Source organism: Coffea eugenioides, chromosome 9 (genome assembly GCF_003713205.1).
Source record: "Coffea eugenioides isolate CCC68of chromosome 9, Ceug_1.0, whole genome shotgun sequence".
NCBI lineage: Eukaryota > Viridiplantae > Streptophyta > Magnoliopsida > Gentianales > Rubiaceae > Coffea > Coffea eugenioides.
This window is the reverse complement of record NC_040043.1, coordinates 5650593-5677793: the sequence shown is the minus strand read 5'-3', so window position 1 is coordinate 5677793 and position 27201 is coordinate 5650593. Positions and strand designations below refer to the sequence as shown.

Genomic DNA, 27201 nt, shown 5'->3' with positions numbered 1-27201 from the left:
GTTATTGGTGATTTGGCATGCCAAACTTGCATGACTAGTAGTACTAAATATTATGACAAATGCGTTCTTCTACTGTCCCGTACCTACAACAAAGGCATAGTTGACATCCGGAACCTGGCGGCCGTATTTGGATTGCATTTTCTAGATTTTTTATAGGAAAATTACTGTAGCAATTTAATATATGTGAGATAAAAAGGTGATTGGGAAATGTGTTTATAGAAAACGTAGCAATTGTTCTTTGGAAAATGGCTGCCCAAACAAGGCAATGCACGATCGAGTAAGAGAAGTGATATTTGCACTCTCCAAATAGCCTCTAGCATTTCTTCCAAATTATATATTTTTAGTGGGAATAATTTCAAAAACCTCTCCTAAGGTTTCTGACCTTCTCTTCAAGTTTTGAAATTTATACTAACCTTCGTTGAGGTTTATTATTTTACAACATCTATATCCAACCAATAATTAAAATGTGATATTAGAAGAGAGAAGATAATATGATTCCACCATTGTTTTTCATCTATTAAATTGTTTAATTAATCTAATATCAGCCCAAATATTAAAGAAAACACTAGAATTTGTTGTTTATCATCAAGGATTAAACCACATATGACATGAGAAATAGTATATCATTTTATATATTTCGCTTAATGTAAGATTCAAATTGCTCTTTTCAGTTACAAATTCATTGTCAAACATAATCAATAACAAATAATCAAGAAAATTTATAGCCAAAATATTATAAAGAGCGAATTTTAATACCATAATAATCTCAATTACTAACCTTAATATGTTGACAATAATATTTATGACGTTAAAGTTTGTTCTCTGTAATATTTTAGATGCAAATATTTTTATTATTTGTTGTTGACCATGTTTAACAATAGATATATAATTAAAAAGAGTAATTTAGATCTTATATTAAGTAAAAAATATAAAATGATTCGCTATTTTTTGATACTAGACGTAATTGATCCCTAATGATAAATAACAAATTTTTGGTATTTTTCTTTAATGTACGGATTGGTATTAAATTATATTAATTAAATAATGTTGTAGATGACGGACAATGATGAAATCATATTATCTTCTCTCTCCTAATACTACTTTTTAATTATTGATTGGATCTAATTATCTAAACATTACAAGACAATTAACCGTAAGGGAGGCTGTGCAATTTTAAAAATCTGGAGTCTGAAAGGTTTCTGAAATTATCATAAAGGTTTCTTGCTTCATAACAAAGGTCAAAATAATACTAGTTTTTATTAGTTCCCGCTGTTGAAACAAATAGCTTTGGCTGGATTGTATCAAGTAAATAATTTATCAAAGGCTCATTTAACTCTCTCATCTCTAACTATAATCTCACATCCCAACTAAAACAGCATCAACAAAACAATCCCGCATCTTGCAACATCGCTCTGGTAAGAGCCCTCCTAATCTCTGCTTAACATCTTACAGCCCTCCTGGACGATCTCTATGGTTCAATCACAAACAAAGCCTGCAAACAGAAGTGTAGCTAAATAAGAATGCAGAAAAAAAAATGCTCAAGAAAAAGAAGATAAAAAGTAGAAAATGCATTGTCCTTTCAATTGAAACCAGGATTTGTCAAGAGAACTCACAGTGCCAACACTAACAGACTTGCCATCTTCTGCAACGATCTCAACTATGGTGCCTGATTGATCAGCCTGAGAGACAGAGAGCACCCAGGTCAGATATTAAGTGCAAAATTCGGTACCCAATTTTTTTTTTCCTTTCTTTTTTGGTTCCCCCGGTGTGTGATTGTTGCACATATGTACATTTCAGGCAGAAAAGAAAGATCAAAAAGTGATGCGGAATAGCACGTACATATACATCAAAATGTATTGGAAGTGAATGCAAAAATAAATCTAACAACCCTTTTGGTTGGAATGTTTTGTACTCAATGGGAATAAAAGGGTAATCACTCCCATTGATGGTGCTTGGTAGACTACTATCACTCTTCTCATTACCCACTTCTAGGTCTTCAAACACCCACAACTCATTCCCCACCAATTTGGGCACTTTGGCTTCTCAGTCCCCCACACCTTTTAGAACAAAATAAAAATAATCAAAAAATTTGTAAACAAGTTTGAAGTTGGGATTAGTTGATTTGGTTTGTACATTAGATCTTCAATTCACATACAGATGCAGCGGTAGTGAAAGCGCTTGGCAGCGACGTGATGTTGGCAGTCGACAAAACATGGAGAGGAATTACAAAGAGAAAAAAAAAAGGTTAAAAAAATGGAATTGTGCTGGCGGTGGTCTCGAAAAAATGGAAGCAGGAAACAAAACTAAAGTGGCCAAGGGAGGTGGAATTGGCAGTGGCCTTGAAATCAAGGAGCAAGCAACAAAAGAACAAATAATAAAGAGAGGTTGCGGTGGGAGGTGGCAGTGAATTGGGCAGAAGATGAACAGAAAGGAAGAAAAGGAAATGGAAATTAAAGAAAGTTAAGGGAATTTTTTATTTTTAAAATGTCATTCCCATTACACAATGGCAATTCCAAACACCTGATTTCACTACAAAGTATTTTCACAAACCCATTACCATTGAGGGGGTCTTTCATAGTGATTCTCATTGCCATTCCTTAGCAGTAGAGGTGGCAAATCAACCCACTTAACTAAATTTACCCATACCCGCCCATGAATAGATGGGTATGGGTATCTTAAATTTTTTTATATGGGTATAAATGAGTTACCCAATAATACCCATTTATTAAATGGGTATTATTGGGTAACCCATCAAACCCAATTAACCCATTTAGAATTCTCTTCCCCCGTCTCTTCTTTTCCCCCACCTTTTTTTTTTCAAATTTTTCATTTTGTCATGATGTTAACTACTTTTGTTTCATTATTATTATTATTATTTGTTGGTTTTATCTTATTATTTTATTTTCTCTTAGTTTGTTAACTTGCTCATTTTTAGCATTACCAATTTATGATAAATTTTAGCCTATTTTCTTATCTTTATAAAATGAAATTTTAAATTTATATATGAAAAAATGTTAGGGGTTCAAAATTTTTGGATTAAGTTTTTATATTAATATTTATAGTACTTAGTTCAAATTTTTATATTCTTATTATTCAATTATTAAATAATAGGTAATTTTGTGACATAGAGTATAAATGAAAAAAAATTGGTAATTAAGTTTATTGAACATTATAAGTAAATATTTAAAACTAATGATGGGTACAAAGAGTGGTATAAATTGATAACTTAGTTTGCAAAAATGAATTTAAATGAGTTTACAAAAAGTTAAAATAAATGGGTTATAAATGGGTAATTGGGTTACCCAATTCATTTTTTGACTTACCCATTTATACCCATCTAATTAAATGGGTATAAATGAGTTGACTCACTTATACCCATTACCCATTTTACCCAACCCAAACCCGCCCAAGTCACCCATTTTGACACCTCTACTTAGCAGCAACCAAATGGCTAGTAAGACTGTCCATCACAGTCTCAGAAGTTGGGCAACATAATTTACTCCTTACTGAAGTGACAACTACGATGACAATATGCTGAATTTTTATTTAAAACAGATTCAGACATCATAAAGAGAAAGGCAAATGGGAGATTGGAGGATGCAGGAGAAACAAACTAAAACCCTGCTCAAGCTCAAATTTGTAATGGGCAAATCTTCTATTGCATCCCTGCTAAATAAGGCATGCAAGGAGTGAAAATGGCTTTTTATGGAGTGCATTTGACTACGTCTTCTGCTTTTATAAGGTTCGATGAGAAGGATATGCATGGCTTCGGAATTATATGAAAGAAATTTATGATCAGGCATTTTTTCTACTAACATGTTATGAACAGACTAAGAAACATACAGAGGAAGGAAAATATAACTATAAAAGCATACACATGCATATAACACACAGATGAATATAGATTAGTCTTTAAAGAGAGATCTTAGATACATACATCTGTTCCATTTCAATTTCCAATCAAAAGATGTATGGAATTCCCTGTTATCGATGAGCTTAAGTTTCAAAAGGCATTGCATATCAGACACATCAATTAGTTTGCTTATGCCATTGAACTCACATGAAAGGAGCAAAAAATGTCTGTTGACCACTGGTAGGTAACACAAGAAGCAAGAGTTCCTTCCTTCGTAGAACCATCAACCATTTAACAACAACGTTAACAGCCACGTGTGGACTGATTTCCCTCCTAAGCAATAGATTAGATTTTCCCCCTCCAGAACCAAACTTCACCCGTTAAAACCTATCCTCTCATTTTTCTCGAGTACCAGAAGAAAATTCTGGTTCTTCAGATGCTTTCCCACCATGGGTCAGCTGAAAAACTGGTAAGTAATTTTCATGTGCCCTACTTACAAACAACCACCACAAGGATAAATTTTCGGAAAAAGCTTTAAGGGCATATGCTGTGGAATGTCTATGTACTAAAAACAATTCAGCCTCAACATAAAAAGGGAATCATAAATTATCACAAACCATACAACATGATGACTTCAGTTCAAACAGATGATAAAAGCAGACACAATAAAAATGCACAAATAAAATATTAAAAGATATCTGCAGAATTCTCCAATCCCATCATAATAGGAGAGCATAGACCAAAAATTGGAATGCACAAATTGCTAAAATATCAAGTAGTATCAAAAAAGACCCCAAGTGAGTTCAGGCACCCCACCCAAAAACAAAAGAAATGGCTTACCTCTATTTCATTCATCAATTTCATGGCCTCAATAATGCAAAGAACTTGGCCCTTCTTCACTTTGTCTCCAATCTACAAAATTGAGCCAATGAGAAACAGAGGCAATGTCGAAGTAAGCACAGAGTGTTAAAATCTGGAAAACAATATTGATACACTTTTGATGTGCTGTAATCAAATCTATACCAATTAAAGAGAAGTATTACCTTCACAAATGCTGGTTCACCAGGTGCTGGACTACGATAGAATATTCCCGCCATGGGGCATTTAAGTGGAGGGTGAGAAGATTTAGGTGACTGAGCAGCAGGTGAAGCTGCTGGTGCAGTTTTAGGTGCAGGAGCTGGTGCAGCTGCAGGGGCAGGGGCAGGGGCAGCGGGTGCCACAGGTGGTGCAAAATGGGATGGTGCCATCATAATGGGTGCAGTAGATGGAGGTGGAGGCAAAGCCTCTTTCTTGCGGATTAAGAGTTCGCAGTCAAATTGTTTCAATTGTAGCTCCACAATATCCCTGGAATCAACTAGTCTGCACGAGAGAAAAGACTGATCAAAAGACTGATGTTAATTTATCGGGAAAAGCACATAGCAGATGAAAAGGTCTGGAATCAGGCATACTTCACAAGGTCTGAAACTTGGGTCATAAACTGTGACACTGATTCCTCTGAAGCCACAGGCTCATTTGATGACTTCACATCCTTGACTTCTGCCGATTTTGCAGGAGAAGTGGCTGTAGCATTTGAGGATCCATCCACAGCAACCTTGGAGGCAACAGGATCCCGAAGTATCTCCAGAAATTAACAAAAATTTGGAAAAAGTTCCGCTAATGAAAACAGTTGAAAGAAGTTTACCTCATTCAATTGGGCTTTTGCTACAACAGAGCGGTTCCCAGTGGACTGTAAGCTCTATAACAAGAAAATCAATTCCAACAGACAAAAGTCAATACCCTATGCTTTCTTGTGTTGTATCTGAAAACACAGAACTAAAAACACAACTCCTGTCCCAGAGCTCATAATTAGTTTGACAAACTTTCAAAAACTTTACCTATAAGAGATATAACATTTGCTGCCACTTTTTACAAGAGAAAAGACAAGCTTGCAATGCATCTAATGTGATAAGAATGTCATTTTCTAAACATGTCAAGAGCAGCAAAGAAGGCATGGACCTAAATTAATTGACTAGGATCAGATCAATAATACTTCCCGACAAAGGAAAGCATACTGTTGGCCATGGCAAGAGCTCCTACTAGGACATTGAAATTTAATATCCGATAATTCAACCTTTTAAATCATAAAAATTAGAGAAAGCAAGAGAGGTTCCTATACAAAACAGATATAAATTAAAAGGTTTCCACTAATACCTAAAGACTTCAGAGGATTAAAAGAAATGATGTCAAATTTCAAAAAACTCCCATTCAAATCAGTCTAACAATTAGTTTTCTTTGAAGAACCAAATGCTTTTCCTGACTAGATACCACGTACCAAGAGTGACCCTAGAGTTCAAATATTTCTACGATTATAACAATTAAACAAAGAACTACATTTTGCAAACTTATTAGAAATTATTTACACAGTTGCACAATCCACACCACTGAAACATTGTTAACAGATATCCCCATAAAAATGTTAAGTCTGAACCTATTCTGTCATCAAAATTACATTTTTCTTTTAAACACTTGAAAACCTATTGATTTTCACTATTCAAGACCATAACTTTCTTCGCTAAATGAAAATGGCACTTGAGGAGGGAGATATCAAGTAACAACCTATTCTGTCATCAAGACGACATTTTTCTTGAAAACGCTAGAAAATCTATTCATTTTCACTATTCAAAATCATAACTCTCTCCTGTAAATGAAAACGCACAGACATTCTTTTCTCTGCCACCTTTCGTCGCTTCTATTTCCTAAAGTTTTCTTAAATGCCCTGTTACATTATCCTTAAAAAAACGCATACAGAAAAAGGTTTTCCTGTAGCTGCCCAGCTGATTACTAGCCAAAGAGATCCAAATTTACCGTATCCCACTTAGTCTCTCCGAAACTGTTCTTCAAACTCGCTATTCTACCCAAAAATTCAGCTGTATCTGAAAATTAAAAAAACTACATACTATCAAGAAATGCGAAGAAACTCCCGATCTTGCATGGGGGAGAAAGAACATTATGCATGAACACCTCATAAACAGAGACAGGCAAACTAGATCCATCCGTTTCATAAATTTAATCAGATTTAATTGCTCAAAAAAAAGGGAAAATCGAGAAATTCATGTATACATTTAAGGACAGGGGCAGAGAAAGAGAGTACCTTTGAGCAGAATCGGAGCTTAGGCTTGGGAGTGAGGCGGAAGGCGACCTTGGAGTGAGAATGGTGGAAATGGCGGTGGCCCTGCGGCAAAAAAGGCGAGGATTTGGGGGCATTCTTAGCCGCCGCAGCAGCCGAAGCAGAGGCCGTTGCTGTTCCAAACGCCGTCGCCATTCTTCACCGCAAAAAATCTTACAAATTTAAGAGCCAAAACACAAGAAAACAAAATAGAGAGGGGAACAAAAAATATGGTTTTGGGGAGCTGAAATGGATTGCTGGGTTATGATAGTGGAAACTGGGGAAGAGGGAAGTGCGTGTTGTGCGTATTTTTATAGAGGGAAGGGCAGAGAGATGCAGAGGAAGGGGAAGAGGAAGAGAGGGGAAAGGAGTCTTTTGTTTTTGGGCCTTAGGGACGGGGGAGCGGTGTTCTTTGGGGGATCCGTCAGAGATGGGGAGACCAACTATTACTAATTTACTATTAGAGTGTCGATGAAACCAAAGGGGGGATGGGGGCTTGCTGGCTAAAACGGCGGCGTCTTAAAAGTTGCGCGTGAAAATTGAGGAAATCCACTAGAGAAAGCGCAGGAGACGAGTGGAATGAAGTAGGGAGCGAGAAAAGGAGGCCGCTGATCTAATCTGGACAACTGAGCGAGTGGTGGGACTCGCCCTTCTTTGTTGCCTTACAAAATTATTTAATATAAATCCAAAATCCAACCAAGTTATGTTTACTGTACTCATCTAGATGGTGGGACAATGGAATATTTTATATAAGCACCCAAACCAATGAAAATGTTCCATAGGGACTAGGCCTGTCAACGGGTCGGGTCTAGACCCGGATCCGGACCAGATCCGTGAAATTATTGCGGGTATGGATAGGGATTTAATTCCGTTTTCCGGATCCGGATCCGCTTTGTCAAACAAAAAACGGGTCGGATACGGAATATAGTATTCCGACCCGTATTAGACCCGGATCCGGATATAAATGAATTAATAATTTAAAAAATATATATTTATCAATATAATTTGATTAGGGTGATGTATTTTAATAAAGTTAATTTTGATTTCTTTTCTTATTTGATTTTTTCTTTGCATTAGTTAGAAATTAGTTTACAAATATATTTTTTTCTTATTTTTATTAGAAATTATAAAATTTGGTAAATTTGTTCGGGTAGACCCGGATCCGGATCCGGAACATAGAATAAAAGACCCGTCGGGTAAACGGGTCGGATCCGGATCCGGCATAGTAATTCGGGTCCGGGTCCGGAATAATGAATTCCGGCCCGGACCCGGCCCGTTGACAGCCCTAATAGGGACGTATAAAGATTTCATTTGGTTTAATTCTTTTTGTTTCTTAGCAACGATAAAATTCGTATTGATGAACAAAAGATGTACATTTATATGCGTAAAGGATCGAGTGATTCTATGCAAAAGTGATAGGCATACTGAGAATTGATCCATTCTTCATCTTGAAAGATGCCTAAAGCATAATCACTAATTATTTGGTTTAATTCAAAGCCGACTAAATATGTAAATCAAAAAATGAGGATTTTTTTTTTTGTTTTTGTCTACGTAGAGTTTTTCTTTTGGTTCTCAGTCTCTGACTTGAGATGAAACTACTTTGAACCGAGTTATGTTTAATGTACTTATCTAGATGGACTGGAATGATGGAATATTTTATGTCGGTCCGCAACATTCAAGCCAATAAAAATGTTCCATGTGTATATATAAATATCCCATTTGATTTAATTTAATTTAGGACTCCATTTAATATGTAAATTAGTAAATAAGTTTTTTACATGTCTTCATAGAGTTTTTCTATTGATTCATAAAACTTCTTGTGGGATGATTGATGAGTGATGATGTGGCAAGTTAATGTTGTTGTTGTGTTGAAAGAGAGAGTTAATTAATGTTGTTTCTAGTAGCTGGTGTACATGTTGTTGTACGGTTGTACCTATTGTGGTCTTCCCGGCTTGCAACTCCTTTTTGTTTTTGTTCTTTTGATATAATTCACAAGTGTTAGCGTCTGTTTCACGATTTTGCGACTAATCATGTTCGAATCGCAACAAAACCCTTTCAAAAAAAGCTCTACCAACTACTCCGTTTAGATTAGCTGTTTTTTGAGGTGTTTTTGAAAAACTTTATTATAACAGAATTTTTATAGTATATCTTAAAATATTTTTAGAAAATATTTTGGAATATTTTTTATTGGCACTTTATTTTGAGATATTTGGTAAAATTTTAAAAAAATTTAAACTAATTTTTAGATTATCTTTTAGAGTACTTTGTTGTAACTTTTATTGTATTTGAAAAACTAATTTTTGAAAAACATTCCAAAAACAGGAGATCCAAACAAAGCCATCTTTTCCATCCACAACTCCTTTTTGGTTACCAACGTTCTCAAAGTCTAGAAGTGAGTAGCTACACTCTACTGCCCCCATGGATGAATTGTAGATGGCACAGTACAAGCTACGAGACTATTAGTACAAGGAGGAATGCAGATGGGGTAGAATTTTACTCTTTATCTTTTCATCTCCTTGGAGTCGTGAGCTGCTGCGGTACTTTTCTTACACGGACCTAGTTCAGATCGATCAACTATGATTCCTGTTCTGAAAAGTTTCAGAAGTCCTCCGGTTATGTTGGAGTCCTCGCGTTCAGATTGGTCGGAACTCCAAAGTCCCCACGGGGCCACAAGCCCTTCGGCTACAGCTACTGCCCTACTGGATCCTGCGGCTCAGACATTAAATACTACTTTTTTTAAAAAAAAGAATATATTATTTTACTTATATTCTAAATGTGTTTTTTTTAAAATTTTTTTAATCTTACATAAGGTACAATGCACCCTAAATAAATTTTTAAAGTAATAATCTTTTTTGTTTTGAATTGATGAAAAAAAATAATGGTCTTACATATACAATTTAGTGTATATATTATTTATATGATATAAAACTATCATGTAGAATTTGGTAAGTGAAATGCATTTAGGACCGTTAATGAAATCGGATCAACTCGAACTTAGTCCGTTTAGCCCCCAAAAAAGTCCATTTAATCTAAGTTTTAATTGAATTGGACAGAGCTTAGACTCGAGTCTGAATTTATCAAAACTCGAATCAGAAAGCTTAATTGACTACCATTTTACCTATTTTACGTGTTTGGTTTAATAAATTATAGGTAAATCGATATGCACGAATATATGCTCATCCTTATATAAGCTCGCATTCATGAATTTTGATTGTCTTTAGACATTCTTAATTTAATTTCTCAAAAACTAATATTTGTCCTCTCTTAACTTATGCCAATTGGAAATTCCTTAGACAATCTTCTATTAAAGTTTGGTATTACATGCTATACATGATGTGTGGTAAAATGCTTCTTTTTTTTTAATTTTAACAAGAGCATGCCATTCTCTTTGCAAAATAAACAAATAATATAAAAAAATTAAAGAAAAAACTGAGGTTATTAAAGTTTGATTCAAAGAAACAGAGATATCTAGCAACCAACGATGACAGGTGTGATAACTCCAATTGCTACCCGTTTGAATTGCTAATTTTTGGAGCTAAGATTGGGCAAAGTTTCTAGTTTGATTAAGCAGTAAATTTTTTTTTTTTTAAAAAAATTATGTTATAAGTTTAAGGGCAATCGATAGGAATTCGACCAAAGTTAGTAGTACTCACACTTCTAAACCACTCCAAGGATTGATTACATTTTTGGTGTCCTGATGATACCAGATAACATACTCGAGACTGAGTTTGGACAAGAAGCCAATCATATCGACATGAGCATGGACTGATATAGGAAGAGGCAAGAAAGAGCAACTGCCACAACTAGTTTGGATTGCAATTCTTGTGCAAAAATTTTATACAGTTTTTTTAAAAGATTCTCTCAACACAATTGTTTACTTACCTTTTATTTCAAACGTATCACGCCATAAATGTCGAAAGCAAACAACTGTTGCAATTAATTTTTGTGAAAATTTTTTATTGAGTTTCTGGAAAATATTCTCTCGACCGCTTACCTTGTTACTTCACACAAATCACATAGTAAGTGTTAAAGTTTATTGTTTTTAAAATAAAAACTCCTAACCACTCTCTTAAAAGCATGAGAGGGTAAAATTAAAGATAAGAAGCTTTTATAAAACCCTTTCTTGTATTATAGTTTGTAGGGTGTAATGAAAGAGGAGATAATAAAGTGATGACGTAACAAATGAATTACACTCATCAATAAGATTTTTACAGACAAGCCTTAAGAAGTGCTCATTATTGCGGTGAAGAATAGCTAACCGTAAAGTATAAAATGAAGGCCTACTAATCTTAACATAACAATCTTTTGTCTCTCTATCTATTAATTCTTTCAGTCCATGACCCTTCAATGCAATAAGTAATCAGAGGGGAAAAAATTATTATAATTATTTTTTTACGTCTAAAGAAAACTCAAATCTTATAAGGGAAGGAAAAAATTGGGACGGCTTGAAAATCGAACCATGTAACGAGACTAATATCTTTACCCTGCTTTTGATCCGATTTTTTAATCATATCAGAGATTTTTTAATCAAATGAAGCACACTATTAAAACATGTATCAAAATACTTTATTAAGTGAATTGGCAAGAAAAATATGAAATTGTACCTCGCCCCCAAAAGCCCAAGTCCAACACACAATTTTTTGTCTTTTTCTTTAAACGAAAGAAAAAGAAATTTCCAAATTTCTTTACTAACATATACAAGTCTAAAGATTTTGTCAAGATACTGCAGTCAATATTTAAGTATTTCCAGTAATTGGGAAAATTTTAAAAAAATAAAATTTTATACACCAGCTCTATCTTTCTGCTCAGCCATAACTTCTTTTACTATCGCTTTCCTCCTTTTGGTCCCCATCTTTTTTTTTTCCCATTTCCACCAAAATTGAATTCTACATTTTCCCTTCTTTTTTCTTGTTTTGAAATTATGGGGTCAAAAGAAAAACAAAAAAAATATGTGAACGCATTTTCCCGGGGGTGATTTTTCATGGTGGACCTCGCACTCTCCCGCTCCTCTGATTATCCTCCCAATGTCCAACGTGTAATGCCAAGGCATGGCTGGCCACAAATATTCCGTCAGATTTACCAAAACCCCCCGGGATATTCTCCAAATTAGAAAAGATCTCGAGGCCAAATCGTCTTTACGTATCCCAAAATTAAATGATCCAGAATCAGCGATTCTCCACCCATCTCCTGATCCTACTTATAACTACCTCCGGCATCCCCTGGTATCTTCCTCCACCGCCCTCTTCCGCCACCACGTTCAACGACCAAATACGTAGATATATATATATTCTGCCATCTTAAGTTGAATAATGGCTTTGCAAGTTCAGGTATGTAGGACAGCTCCAACAATGGCGGCTCATTATAGCAGTAATTCACTGCTGGGGTCCACCAAGCAGTCCATGGTCTCCGTCGCAGGTGGTCGGGCCGCCTTGGCTAGTGGGAGCTCCAGGAGAGTGCGCTTGAAGGCGAAGGCTAGCTTGGATACGACGGCGACGGCCGCCGTGGGTCAGGTGACCGAAGTGAACAAGGATACCTTCTGGCCCATTGTGAAAGCTGCTGGGGAAAAGGCTGTCGTCGTCGATATGTACACTCAATGGTAAGTTTATCACCTGTCTTACTATTCAGCATCACTGTGGTAGTTATTTAGTACTGAACTTTTGCATTTAATTTTTAGTTCTTGGATTGTTTGGTATTTTAAGAGTATTAGTGTTATTATGCAGCAGTTACTTGTGTGGTTAACGTTGGATGCTCTGCTATAGCAGGAATTTCAAAGGCTAATTTGGAGTTATAAATTGACTATGATTGGACTAACATTTCAACTGTCATATTGAGAGTTAAAAGAGAAATTAGCTTAGTAGTTAAGCTCATTTGTTGATGACGGGTTTGATTCTTGATTTGGAATTAAAGAACTTTATTGGAAGTGGGAGACAAATTTTCAATGTTTAAAGATATTAAGCCTGCAATTCAGGTGTTGCTTTTGTGATAAAGTGACATGCCGTATACTCAAAGAGTTGTAGGGATGGATACCATTCTCTTCCCTGTGCCCTCAATTTTGTCCAGAATTATCACGACGCAAACCTGTAAGAAATGCAGTAAGAAAATGTATAGCCCATTTTAGAGGTTATTGCTGTTTTATTCTCATGAATTAGAGGGGTTTGGGAAGGCTCTATTATCTACATCCAACATGATTTTGGACGCGTAGGATTTCCTGCATTGAATGTATACTACTTGAAACTGTGAGATGATCAAATATCGCATATCATCGATCCATTTCCTAATATAACAGTGGCAAATTCAATTTATAGGGCTGAAATTCATCCAAATCAGAGTATAAATAGATCATCCTCCGTTAAGTTTCTTAGAGTACGAAGTTGGCTTGATCGAGTGTTGTAATTTAGTGAGTTTGAGATTGTCAGGATTGTTGCTCAACATTTTTAGCTTTGGCCGGAAAAGTGGTTCATGCAAGGCACTGCTGCACTGCCTTGAGGATTGTTTTGGTAGGCCAAACAACAACTCTTCTGTGGAGGACATTCTTTCCTCTTGAACTTATAGAAGCTTATATAGTAGGACTAGTAGTTTTATGTGTTTAGGATTTTCTTTCTTTTTCTATTTTACACCACCTTCTATATCATGCTACATACTTAAGCTTCACAGCGAATTTTACCTCTGTTGATTTTTCATATCCATCTCTGCACTTTTAGATGTAAAAAAGAAAAAAAAAGAATGCTCACCCATAAATACATGCTAGTCTGGAAATACATGTATCTTCATTCTTGCAATGGTAATATTTTGGACCTCCTTTTGTTAGTTATAATATGTTGTAGACTAGTGCTTTGCCTTTTAGATTCATTGACAAGATAGCAACAGCTCATCTTTGCATTGCCAACCTAATATGATGTTAGATGAAAAAGGTGCTGACTTTCTGCTCCAGTATCATAGCACAGAGTTACATTCTGTGTGCTTTATTTGACAAGATCTGCCACTTGTATGCCATTGCCTCTTATGCATTAGGTAAGATCATACAGATGAGTAATCAACAAGCTTCTAAAATACAGTATTGTGAACATTAGTACTATGAAAATGCATGTTCAACCCGCTTGGTTTGGTGTTAATGTTTGACCAGTTAACTAACAACATTACATAGCATTACAAAGCATGGAAATAGGACCTCAGGTACCGATTTTTGTTAAGTTCCTCAAAGCATGACCCTACGGGGGACAGATAATGCATCTACAACTGCAGCAAATTGAGCAAAAAGTTCTGTATAGGATGTGAGCAAATTGCTGCCTAAATTGACAGTTGGGATGGTGTCTTTGAAGTAAAACTTTTGTGCTGCATGATTTGCATCCACTAAAGAGAATACATTGAAGAATGTCTAAGACATTTATATGTTTACCTCCACAAGCAACCAATACTCTGCTATTACCTATAAACTTCCATGCTCGCTCTCCCACTTATCTGTTGCATATGTTATATGGGAGGCAGAAAAGAAAAGTTGCCCATCTTTCTACTTGTTTGACTATCATTCCATTATAAATTGTTCATTTGTTTGTCAGGCTTTGGAATTACCTCGCTCATGATTTTTGGATTTTTTTCTTGATTTTCAGGTGTGGTCCCTGCAAGATAATAGCTCCAAAGTTTCAGGAATTGTCTGAGAAGTATCATGACGTTGTCTTTCTAAAGCTGGATTGCAACCAGGACAACAAGGTATCTCTTTTGTTTGATTGATTTAAATCATTGAAGATCTCATCATCATGCATAGGCATGCACAAAAACACCTGCATTTTCTCATACTTCCATGAGCAGGCAGAACATTGTGAACAGAATTGTTCCATATCTCACTCTTAATTTGACAACTTTGGCAGCCATTGGCAAAGGAGCTAGGCATAAAAGTGGTTCCTACCTTTAAGATTCTCAAGGATAACAAGATTGTCAAAGAAGTCACTGGGGCTAAATTTGATGAATTGGTGGCAGCAGTTGATACTGTCAGATCAAGTTAATATTCTTTCCCATCATACAACCTGTTCATATTGTAATGGATAATCTCCCTTAAATCTGAGATCCAGCCAACACTCTGCCATTAATGTCTTAGGGTAACTTAATTATGTTGTATTGGATCATATTGGAGGGTAGAATGATATACTTGTTACATGAACTCCTTGATAGTTAAAGGCTGAATGAGTAAAAGATCTATGTACTTTGCACCTGTCTTATTACAAGACCACAGTGATGGTTGCACATTGGTGTCTTGTCAGCATTTACGGTGGTAAGTTCATGAAGTTTTCAGGCTTTTTGTTTTTTATGTTTATTTGGTATTTGACACAGAACCACTAAACAACGTGACTCTCCAATGAATCTACGGACAGATCTTCTTTTCTGCGTTTTCCTGTTGGTCTTTGATGATTTGACTTCCTTGGTGATTCTGATGGTGATGATAAAGAGGCTTAGGTCCTTGAGGAGGGTTTTCCATTTTGAGAGGAGGTGGGAGTAGGGTGTCATTTTCCTGATTGAAGTAGGGTAGGGCTGATGAAATGATGCTATCTTTTTCTTTATGCTGAGACAGTCTCCTTTTTTTCTGTGCGCATGCCGGGGGGGGGGGGGGGGGAGCTGGGGAGGTTTGCAACAGTTAATAATTGTTCTGATTGGCCTCGCAGATACGGAGCGGTTCTACCTTTTTTCATTTGAAAGGGAGTGTTTAATGCCATGGCACCTGGGAGTTTTACTTTTACCTTTAACATATGTGAAGATAAAATTTCAACAGAACCCACAACAGAACCCATTTGTAATCTGTAAAATATGGAATGGAAGGACTCTGAAAACAATTATCCCCAGGATTGTCGTCTTAAATACAAGTAAAAAATGACTTCATCATGTTATGTTATTCAGTGCTTGCTAATTAAGAGACAAAAAAAGAAGAAGAAGATAAACACATTATCAAGGGCTACAATCCAGAGAAGAAAGACAGTCGGGGACGGAAATATTGATGCGACCAACAAGGAAAAAGAAAGGAACGAATCTAGATTCTAGATTGCAATGCAGGAGTTGGGTGCATGTGCTAAAATCCATTTATGGGTAAGGAACTAAGGAGATGGCTTTTGACAATCCATTATTGTTTCCAGATTCTTAGGTGTGTGTGTGTCCGTGTATGTACCAACCACACCTCCAAGTCAGAACATATATCTGATCTACGCTGTACTGAAAAAGAGAAAAAAAAAAAAATACTCTACTACAGTAGTAGTAGTGTATATATATATATGTATATCATCTGGTCAATGTCAAATTGGTTTAAAAAAGAAATGACCATTAAAAATCAGAGTTGTGTGTGTCCGTTTATATGTTGTATATCTTTCTAGAAGTGTGGTGGCGGTTTGACTCTTGTATCAAAGCCCTTAATTGCTTTTCTTATTTCTGTAGATTTAGAAAGAACATTTAATTGTTTGATGAAAAGAGAAAATTTGACAAGGTATCTGGGCAAAATTAGTTGTTTTTTTTTTCTAACATTCTCCACGTGAAAGACAAGTTCTTAAACACCCAAAAGAAATCTAACTCCCAAAAAAAAAAGAGATAAATTGGTTGCTTAAAAATCAAGAGACTTTTTTTTTCCTTATAAGTTGAAGAGATTGCCGCTTACAATTCCTTCCATCTTACCTTCTAATTTAATCCTCACTCAAGAGTCTTGAAACTTTTCTACAAAATATATGCCACTTAAAGTTGAACTGGAATTCCATTAAAGTTAACATTCATAATATCCTTGGGCAGATTTACGCTTTTCCTAGGATTATGAACCTTTTTCAACTCTAAGCCTAAAGATGTTGGAAGCAAAGGTAATTTAACTTAGTTTCCCCATTAGCCGTGCCAAGCATTTTCTCGCCATTCTTTAACAAAAGAAGTACATATCTCAAGGCTGCCATGACATCAAAAGACTGTCTGATTCAAGGTTGAGCAGAAGAGATGAAGTCACAAGGGATAAGCACGGGAGCTTCAAGAAAATTCCGTCAAGAAAATTGTCTTGTTTAACAAAAATTTTTTCACAAGTTTGATGCATGCAATACTAATAATAATCAGGGGTTCCCAGAAGAAAACCAGGAAAGTGGGTTGTCATTGTCGCTTTGGTCGCTGGCCAACACGAGAGAATGTAGCCAGAAAGAATGACACTGACGTGACGAACCCTCTTCCTCTCCTCACCATGACTAAAAAAGTAAAGAAGTACCTGTAAAAGAGCTAGCTTATAGAAACAGAGAGACATTTTGGATTCGACGCAAAAAGCAGCCAAAACACTCTAGCCCCCTAATATGATTGTTAATCTTCGAACTTGGGATTTAGATAAATTATGTACATGATAATTAGTTGCAAACAATTATCCCACATATATGAATATTTACTAAAAGTAAGAATGTTTATATTTCCCAAGCATCCAAGTTTTATACAGTACATAAGAACATATATATATATATATATTTAGATAATCTGAAACACACTCCGACCCAAGCTCTTTAGACCCGAGCCGGCACATTAAATCGAAGGACAACGCCACGGCCCCATGCAACGTTTGCCATTAATCTGTGGCAGACTTGCCAAATTTGGATGCTTTTGTCTCTCCAAACCCAAGTCACCTAGTAACCAAAACCAGGCCATTAAGAATTAAAGGGACAGACTCTACTTTTCTGGCAAGTTGATGATAGGTACCATAATTGTATGTATGTGACCAAGTTTTACGTTTACAAAGTGTACTGTTTACATGCCAAATGATCCGAAAAGACATATAGTAATGGTTAGCAACACGAAATGTACAAACGGATGGATAATTGCTTTTTGTACACTGTAATGTATAACTTGCAAGAATCAATTAAGGGGCAGAAATTTAACTTGCAAGAAAGGAAAGGCAAAAACGGATGGATAATTATCCAAGACTCATACCATGTTTACCATCAAAATAGATGGACATTTGTCAAAGAATCAATTCACAGTTAGGAAACATATAGATTTTTTTTTTTAGTCACGTTCATTATTCACATTTCATTCGGCTTTTTAGACACATAAATGTTCGCCTTATTTAAATCTAATTTATGATTTCATTTATTAGTTGTATGATTTATTTAATAGATAAATGAGTTTTATCATGCAGGTATACATCACTTCTCATCAATGTTCTTGTATCTGATTAAAAGTAATGAGCATCTAACATCTGCTCTAAAATGTTACCCCATCTACAATGGATGGGATCTACAAAGTTTTTTAGAAAGAAGGATTACTAGTGTAGTGGATAACTAGGTAACTTCCCTACTCTTCTAGTCTTCTGCTTGTAAATTTCCAAGAAACAAACAGAAAAGACTTGAGGAAGAAACAGCAATCAGAGAAAGGTCCAAATTTTCACCAAATAAAAAACAAATGATGTCATAGCCGTTGAATTCATCTGATTCACACTTTCACTCGTTGCTTTCTTATAGAAATTGAATTCAACTCCCCATCTTAAGGCTCTTTGGCCCTACATAGTCTTTGCCTCGGCTTTCACCGACCCTTTCGAGGCGAGCCAGCCTTGCCTTTGCATTCTCTTCCACCATTCTCCCTCAAAACTCCCTCCAACATTCTTTTCCTTGGTTTTTTCATCTATCCCTCCTATAAAAATCGATTATTTTGTTCTTTTACCTCTTAAAAATCCATTCTTGGAATTCATTTATCCATATACACCATACTTGTGCATGTCCCTTTTGGTTGTTTTGCTTTTGTGATAAGTAATTGTTGGTTTATTGGTTTTTCATGATGGCTCCGGATCTAAGAAGAAATGGGTCGGTAGTAGCTTTAGCCCTGTTAGTCTCTCTGGTTGTTAATGGTGTTATTTTTTATGTAGAAGGTAACAATAATGTGGTTTTTGAGGTGGAACATAAATTTAAAGGGAGAAGGAATGAGAATGGAGGAAGAGGGTCTTTTTTGACTTCACTCAAGGCTCATGATTCCCACCGCCATGGCAGAATGCTTGCAGCCCTTGACATGCCTTTGGGTGGCAATGGTTCCCCTACAGATGCAGCGTTAGTTCTTCAACTTTTTAATTCCTCATAGTTACGTATGTGTTTGTGAACTTGTTTATGTAATATTTCATTTAATTCTTCAGGATTTTCATGGTTAACTGGTTGTGATTTTGCATGATTGAGATGTGATAATTAAGTTTTATGCTTCTTTTCAGGACATTGTATTTTGTGCTTGACTTAGTTGTCCAGATCCAATCTGACAAAGCCTTTGTCTATAGTCTGTGTGATAATTTTGTGGTCATTGCTGATAAATGTGTCTATTGGTCTGATGAATGTGATTGGTGGTTTTTGTCTTTGCTCTCTACTTTGGGTTTTTGCAGGGAAGGAAAGAGGAATTTGGAAATTTTGGCAATTTTATGACGTCAATTGTCTTGGCATCACCATGGTTGTGATTTTCTGGCCATATCTCACAGTCCCTTTTTCTTTTTATTTGCGGGCTTTACTTAGTGGTCATTCCTGCTAAAGTTTGTCAAGTTTTGCCATTTACTTCAGTTAGTCTTTTGTGGATCATTACCATACTGTACATTGCATATGCATTCATTAGCATGTCTGCAACTCAGATATGCACAGATTTTTTCTTCCACTGGCATCAGATGGCATCCGCTATGAATTTCATTATTCTATCTCTAGTGGCTTTAGTCTTTCTTGGCTATTAAACTTGATGTGTTTCCCTCAACCTTAAAGGGGAAATAGAAGGGAAGAGAAACACAAATTCAATGCAACTTCATGCACATTTGAGTCACCTATTGAACTCCTTAAGTGTGGCTACTTGAAACTTCTGCTACTCCATGTTGTATCATGTTTCTTAATTTGTGAACACCAACAAATCTATTTTAAAGACAGTTTAAGATTTGTCAGTTTCGATGTGGACACATTTACTTCAAAATGCAATCTATTCATGGATAAAGAAATTTGAATTCTAGTTATTCACAGTTTTTGATTTGTTGTACAGGCTCTATTTCACTAAGCTTTCGATTGGGACTCCTCCTCAGGATTATTATGTGCAAGTGGATACAGGAAGTGACATTCTCTGGGTAAACTGTGCTGGCTGTGTCAGATGCCCCAAGAAAAGCAGTCTTGGTGTAAGACATTCTCCTAAATTTTGTAACTCTTAGGATGACTAGTATTTTGGCATCTGATGAATTTACAATGTTGCTGCTATAGCTGCTATTCATTAGGATAGAGCTTTTAGATTCATCATTCTTTCTTCTCGTTTGTAAGTGGCATAGTAAATAGAATTAGTAATAGCATAGCGTCTTTTTCTGTAGATCTTAGGAAAGATGTAATGTGGAAGCAGTTCTTCCCCCATGTGGATTAAAAATACAACAACAGGCTCAAAAACCATTTCTCTGTAAAATCAATGTATTTAGCTTTATACGAAATACAAGTTGCCGCTACATGATAAGTTTAAAAAAAAAGAGTTTGGCATACATGTGGCTTTCATGGTGACATTTCTTTTCCGACTGGAAATTGGAATGCTTTTTTCTTTTTTGTAGATTGACTTGACTCTATATGACATGAAAGCCTCCAGCACTGGGAGACTTGTTAGTTGTGATCAAGACTTTTGCTTGTCTGCATTCAATGCCCCAGCCTCTGATTGCAAGGTTGGTAACCCCTGTGCATATTCTGTTACTTATGGAGACGGGAGCTCAACCGGCGGATATTTTGTCAGAGACTATGCAAAACTTAATCAACTGTCGGGAAATCTTCAAACCATACCCATGAATGGTAGTATAGTGTTTGGGTAAGTTCTATTTCTAATGTTAGAAAGTATCCTTTTCATGATTTTTAAGGAACGAGCCTTGATTGCATTCTGTGTTAGCCTACAACTTATTGACCAGTTATACACCAAGATCTTGGTTCTGCATAAAGGCGTTATGTTCTGAAGTATGATTATCCACCATCCTCAAATTTAAGAAACTTACCTAAGCGGTTGTACTGGAAATTATAACTGTTATTAGATTGAAGCTTGCTTGATCTGCAAGGAAGGCAATCACTACTTGTGTCTTTGTTGGACTAAAATTAAGATCAGGACAGAGACTTTCGGAGAGACTGAAGAACTGCGAGGTTGTCAAAGATAGTAAGCTGTTACTTAATCATCGCTTCTACTTTAATGCATTTCCAACTAATTTTACACTTAATATGTGCATATAGAAAGCAAAATGCCACAAATACAAGGAAAAATTTGAGCTGTGGATTAGTTTCTATAGCTCTGTTAGGTGCTCGAATATGCAGTTCATATCTAATGAAAATTAATGTTAGCGAAAGGAAATGGAGATAAAATGATGCAAAACACTAGGGTAATTTAAACAGAGTCCATATCTATGGCATGTAGAATAGAAAACAAACGCCTCCTTCCCATGGAGTTGCACAGGGATGCTTGGAATTCTGTTTGATACCATTTGCTTACTTTCTTGGATCTGTGAATACTATGTTAAATTGCACCATATCCGTACCTAAATGGCTCCCTCAAGTGGCTACCATAAAATCGATATGGGCTGGATGGTGGATACTACAGCTATATAAATTCTAGGGTCTGCTTATATTCATTTGTCATCTACAAAGTCATTCTAACATCAGATACAGATGGAGTCCAACAAATTTACAATATTTATCATTTAGGTAAATCATAAATGAAGCTCAAGTAATTACAGTTGGTACATGCACCTTAAGGCGCATTAGAATGTCTTGCTGCCAGTAATCGTGATTAGCTTGTATAGTGAATATTGGAATCCTGCAAACTGGGCTCCAATCTTTATGAATTTTTCCTCTTTATTTCTTTTGAGCAGGGTGATATTTTTCTTTGATCCATAGTAAGAAGTATGTTATCGATACATGCTCTTGATGATACCCTAAGTTGTGAGCTAACTATTGCATTTAAATACACTTGGTAGTTCTAACCTTTTTTGTCTATCTAGAAGAAAAGTATGAATTCAGTAGGCTTTTGGTACCTGCCAATCTTTTAATTTTTGGTGTGTTAATAATAAAGTACCTCTAGGCATTATCTTGTTTGGCCGTAAAAGAGTCGATGCCTGAGGTTCTGTACAACAAGTAAATTTTTTAACTATCCTACACTTGTCGGTGTTGAAGCAATGGTTGAGAAGTTTTGGAATGCCCAAGTTTTCTTGTTCATCTCAGTTATATATTTCCTTTTCTGTTCCTGGCTGTTTGTAGTGCAGAATGTTTACATTCCAGTTATGTATTCCTTTATGTCATGGCTGGATAGTGATCCATTTATGGTGTTTCTTTTATGCTGCCTCTGTAACTTACATTCTTTTGATCCAAGATAGGTGTTCATCTCAACAATCTGGAGAGCTAGGGTCATCTACTGAAGCAGTTGATGGCATAATTGGTTTTGGACAAGCAAATTCATCTATTATTTCACAGCTTGCTTCAGCAGGAAAGGTTAAAAAAATATTTTCACATTGCTTGGATGGTATCAATGGAGGAGGCATATTTGCTATTGGACAAGTAGTGCAGCCAAAACTAAAGACAACACCATTGGTCCCAAATGAGTATGTTTACGTTGCGTCTTTCATTTTTGTTGTGGTTTGGATATGCTATGTTTGTTGGTTATCTTCTTCCGGTGTTGAGGCTTGTTGGTTTTGTTGACCGTGCACTTGGTATTTTCTAATTCATGAATTTGATATTCTCTATAATTTTGGAACTAGTTTTTGTCTTGATTATTGTTATATTACACTCTTAGGGCACATTATAATGTTGTTCTGAACGCAATTGAGGTGGGTGGTGACGTTCTAAACCTTCCCTCAGATGTATTAGGAGGTGGATCTGGAAGTGGTACAATAATAGACAGTGGTACAACCTTGGCTTATCTTCCTGATGATGTCTATACTCCACTTATGGAAAAGGTGCATCTAAATTTTTGAGCCTTATTTCAACCAATAAATATTTCGTAACATGATATTCGATTGCATGCTTACACTCATTCAGTTAGTTTTGTAAGCATATTGTTTCTTATCTTTTTGTTTTTGGTTCTCTTGCCTCCAGATTACGGCATCCCAATCCAACTTGAAAATCCATATTGTTGAAAATCAGTTCAAGTGCTTTGTCTATAGTGGAAAGTAAGACTCCTAACTTTACTCTTTGCATGTCATACATGTACGAGGGGGCTGCAGTTTCTTGGAATTGATTATAGCTGAGGGTAGAATATTCTCTTGTCTGGTTTACATCATAGTTTTATATGCTTTGATTTTCTGTTCAAGTAACCATTTGGTACAGTGATTGAGATGGAGGGCCATGGTGGAAATTTTGATGCAAGTTGGTGACTCGTAAATCAGTGATCTGTGGATATTAATTCAGTTCTTCCCTTCCAGGCCCACATCCTTAAAAACAGAAGAAAACATAGACCAAGTGAACAATAAAGACTGAATTTAATAACTGAAATTTCATTTAAACAGCACTAAATGGTAGTCAGAATCAAAATATTCTTTTGTTCTTGTATTTAAAAAAGACCTTGTATTCTGTTCATTTTCTTCTAATATAAGTAGCCTTCATTCGAGCTCTAAACCACCTGTAAATGGCAGCAGTAACTCTAGCCATCCCAAGTATCATAACATTATTTGTTCACTGCTTGTCAACCGAATTGTTAATGATTAGCATATCTTACCATTTGATGCTACATAGTTTTGCTTGTGCATTGATCAGCTTGTGATGACCAGAATAATTTTTTATTCGCAGTGTTGATGATGGATTTCCAGTTGTTACTTTCCACTTTGAGGATTCACTTTCTTTGACAGTTTATCCCCATGAATATCTCTTTGATCTTCATGTAAGTATTTGCTTTTTTGGCCTATGCAAGACCCTGTCTATAAGTGGGAGTTGTGATTTGTACCATTGTTGTTGGAGCCAGCAATTTCTAAACAGCAAACTTCAGTCTTTTCTTGAATGCATTGTTACTTGCTACTAAATTTAGACATACCTTTTTTGTTTTTTCTTCAATCTGAAATCAGCCTTGGATGTCTGCATTTGGTTAAAACTCATGGCAATGTCTGTTCAGCGATTCAATGTGGAGCTACTTAATTTGTTCTCTAATTGCAAGACAATTTGATCTTAATTACTTCTTGTCAAACATTTTTTTGTACCTTATACTCAATGATACTGTCATGCTTGAGTTTCAGAATATTTTTGTGTGCGCTATTTTGTATATGTTATGGTGCTTTCGTGTCATTGTTTAGTTTACGTAGCATAGTTGTTGTCTTTTCCTGAATGTAAATTTCCATGCTGAGATTTGGAGTCTGATAAAATTATTACCATTGTGTTAATCTTGTTTCCCCAGTGGGATTACCCCAGAATTATGCCCCTGCATCCAAGAATAAAATAACGATGATCCAAACTGAAATAAGAATGAATATTTGGAGGTGTGGCACCAAACATATTGTTTGATAAAGAGATACAGAGAGTCATGGTTCCAATATAGGAATTTCTAGTTTGACAGTTATCCAATTAGATTGACTAGTGCATAAATGATGTCAAAGTGTCATTCAAATATTTTCTGCGCCCTGCAAAAGATTTGTAATTTGCATCCTACAGAGAAAAATTAAACCCCCCCCCCCCTCGAGGGGGGGTGGTTGGGGTTTATTGGGTGCTTGTAGTGAATAAAGTTTTGTTCTGTTCCTGCAAAAATTGGTCTTAGTTTCTCAAATTAAAGACACATTGACCTCTCTCTTATTCAACTTTGATGTTATAGGATGATCAATGGTGTATTGGTTGGCAGAATAAGGGTATGCAGACAAGAGATGGAAGGGAAGTAACTCTTTTGGGAGGTATTACTAAAATGCTCTTTTGTTTCTTAAGAGAAATAGCTTTATAAATACATAAAAAAAAAGTTGTCTGAAGTATATTTAGATTCTGGTAAATGCAATAGTTTCACATACTTGATGTTTGTCTACGTCTAATTGTCAAAGGATTTTGTCAAATATGTGTCTATTATGACCTATGTTGACAATCTTGGTAAAGGAGAACAGTGCATCATTACCTGTGAGGAAACTGTTTGGTTAATCATTTGGTCAGTTTTGGACTTAAAGTCTGGATTCTATTGTTCACTGGCTAAATAGATGCTTCCGAATATACGTTTGCCAATTATTATGTGTTTATGTTTTTCTGGTATCTGCCTTTTAGCCTGAAACAATTATTAATGCTCAGCATGACTTTCATAAATTAGCGACAGGCTGGAATATTCTGTTGTTATTAATGCAGAACTACTTGTTGCATATTAATTTGGTTGGTCTTTTCTTCGGTTTTCTCCCTTCTAATGCAGATCTTGTACTCGCAAACAAGCTTGTTTCGTATGATCTTGAAAATCAAACCATTGGATGGGCTGAATATAATTGTGAGTACACTTTTTCTTTCAATAATTGTCAGACTACCTGCTTAGATTCATGATTGAATACTCTTCCGATATTTATTCAGCAGAGAATCTTGATGTGGAAAAAAAGTTTTGTATTTGGGCAATGTTATTCTCAGCAAAACTGAAATACTTGATGTGTAGCACGGTTGAATACTAGTTTGCCATTAGCATGTAGCTATTATGTGGATCTTTGTGTTCAGAAGCGCATGGAGTTGTTATTTCTCATTTTCTTTTTCCTTCTTCCTCTTTGGTGGGGCCTTTTCTATTTTATTTTATTCTTTTTGGAGTGTGGTTGTATGTTTGATCTAAAGCTGGTCCAATTTCTTTGATTCCGCTTGTGTACTGGAGCTTCAAGAGACAGTAAGTATTCCTAAATTTTGGTTCTGTTTTTGGTATTTTTACATCATATTCTTTTCTAGAGCAGCATGTACGGTACTTTCCAGATGTGCTGATACCATTACCACTAGTGTGGCTGTGAAAAGCTTTTAAAGTTATTAGATGAGTAGAATGTTTACAAGTCAGTCTGTTGTTCATGAAACCGCTTGCAAACTGTAGGAACTAAACTGCACACTGATGCGTGCAGACATTTATTGTTTAAATGATCATCTGAAGGCCAAAACTAGGGCCCTTTTGGGGACAAAAGTGAGAATATAAGAGAGAAGTACACTTAAATATCTGGAAGGTCTTTACTGATTAGCTGGATTAAATTACATGATTTTGATGGAAGCCCATGGATGAATGCATAACAATCTCTAATATTACCACAATTCCTAGTCTAAAATAAATTGCATTCAATATTTTTTCCAAAAAGTAACCTGTGAAACTAAGGATAAGTTTAAGAGCTTCGATAGAAACCCCTTTCCCGATTTGCACGTGTCTTGCGCCAATTTATGAAACCACCCATTTGTCTTTGCAAGACATGCTTTTGCGAATTGCATTTTGTTCTGCTTTCAATTTTGTCAGTTCTAGCGAAATTGTAGAATACTGAAATTTAGAGTTCCATTGATGCATGATACTGCTGACAGAATGTAAATCACATGCATAATGCATTAGCAGGATGTTGTCATATACTGCACTGCTTGAAAATGAGCATATACGTGTGAGTGCTCATATGTTCTTTTATTTGCTTTCTTCTATGGCTTAGACTTTTTCTTGGACTATATTTTTGACAAGCTTGGGGCTTTTGCATAATTCTTTTTATTGGTATAATCACAGGCTCTTCGAGCATCAAATTGAGAGACGAGAAGTCAGGAAACGTGTATGCTGTGGGTTCTCATATCATTTCTTCAGCTCGCGGCCTGAATGCTGGAAAAGCTCTAAGGTTCCTATTGTTAATCATCACATCATTGTTGTATGCACTTTTGATCCCATGAACATTTAAAATCATACAAGCTGAGAAGGAGGCATTATGATAGTGTACCATGGTACTCATAGTGATCAGGCATCTTGCTGATTCTTTGGACCATTATAATTTCTCATGTGTTTAAAGTGAAAGTCAGTTCGTCGAGACATCTTGTGACTCCATAATCTTCTTGATCAAGCTGAACTCTACTCACAAAACCATAGCTAATTCTTTTGATCTCAAAAGAGAAATAGGCTCTGCAAAAGGATTTCGGAGGTTGATGTTGAACATTATTCTTATTTGGATGTTATTGATACCCCAGATGATTAAGGAAAGCCTATAGGAAACAGATGGTGGAAAGGAGTATACATTCTTTCTGACTCTTTGGAACTTCCTAGTGTATACACATATTTCACATGGAATGTATCTTATAATTCATCTGTTCTTTCTGTTTATTGTCAACTTGTT

At 35.8% G+C, this 27201-nt stretch overlaps 3 protein-coding genes across 3 annotated transcripts; 2 read left to right on the top strand and 1 right to left on the bottom strand.

Annotated features, from left to right (window-relative positions):
• Positions 1 to 1182: 1182 nt before the first annotated feature.
• On the bottom strand, positions 1183 to 7447 carry LOC113783575 (biotin carboxyl carrier protein of acetyl-CoA carboxylase, chloroplastic). Its single transcript, XM_027329757.1, has 7 exons — positions 6984 to 7447; positions 5535 to 5588; positions 5302 to 5444; positions 4897 to 5212; positions 4694 to 4765; positions 1614 to 1679; positions 1183 to 1492 (listed from the first exon to the last, which is right to left on the bottom strand). Exons 1-7 carry the CDS (start codon positions 7152 to 7154, stop codon positions 1469 to 1471), a joined length of 846 nt encoding a protein of 281 aa, XP_027185558.1. The 5' UTR covers positions 7155 to 7447; the 3' UTR covers positions 1183 to 1468.
• A 4754-nt stretch (positions 7448 to 12201) lies between these two features.
• On the top strand, positions 12202 to 15289 carry LOC113782808 (thioredoxin F-type, chloroplastic-like). The gene is made up of 3 exons (XM_027328732.1): positions 12202 to 12594; positions 14606 to 14705; positions 14864 to 15289. The coding sequence occupies exons 1-3, from the start codon at positions 12308 to 12310 to the stop codon at positions 14996 to 14998; spliced, it is 522 nt and encodes a 173-aa protein (XP_027184533.1). The 5' UTR covers positions 12202 to 12307; the 3' UTR covers positions 14999 to 15289.
• Positions 15290 to 18386: 3097 nt separating this feature from the next.
• Positions 18387 to 27188, top strand: LOC113748433 (aspartic proteinase-like protein 2). Its single transcript, XM_027291986.1, has 10 exons — positions 18387 to 19024; positions 19977 to 20106; positions 20521 to 20768; positions 22315 to 22539; positions 22731 to 22893; positions 23033 to 23106; positions 23723 to 23813; positions 24732 to 24807; positions 25302 to 25373; positions 26607 to 27188. The coding sequence occupies exons 1-10, from the start codon at positions 18756 to 18758 to the stop codon at positions 26762 to 26764; spliced, it is 1506 nt and encodes a 501-aa protein (XP_027147787.1). The 5' UTR covers positions 18387 to 18755; the 3' UTR covers positions 26765 to 27188.
• The last annotated feature ends 13 nt before the right edge of the window (positions 27189 to 27201 follow it).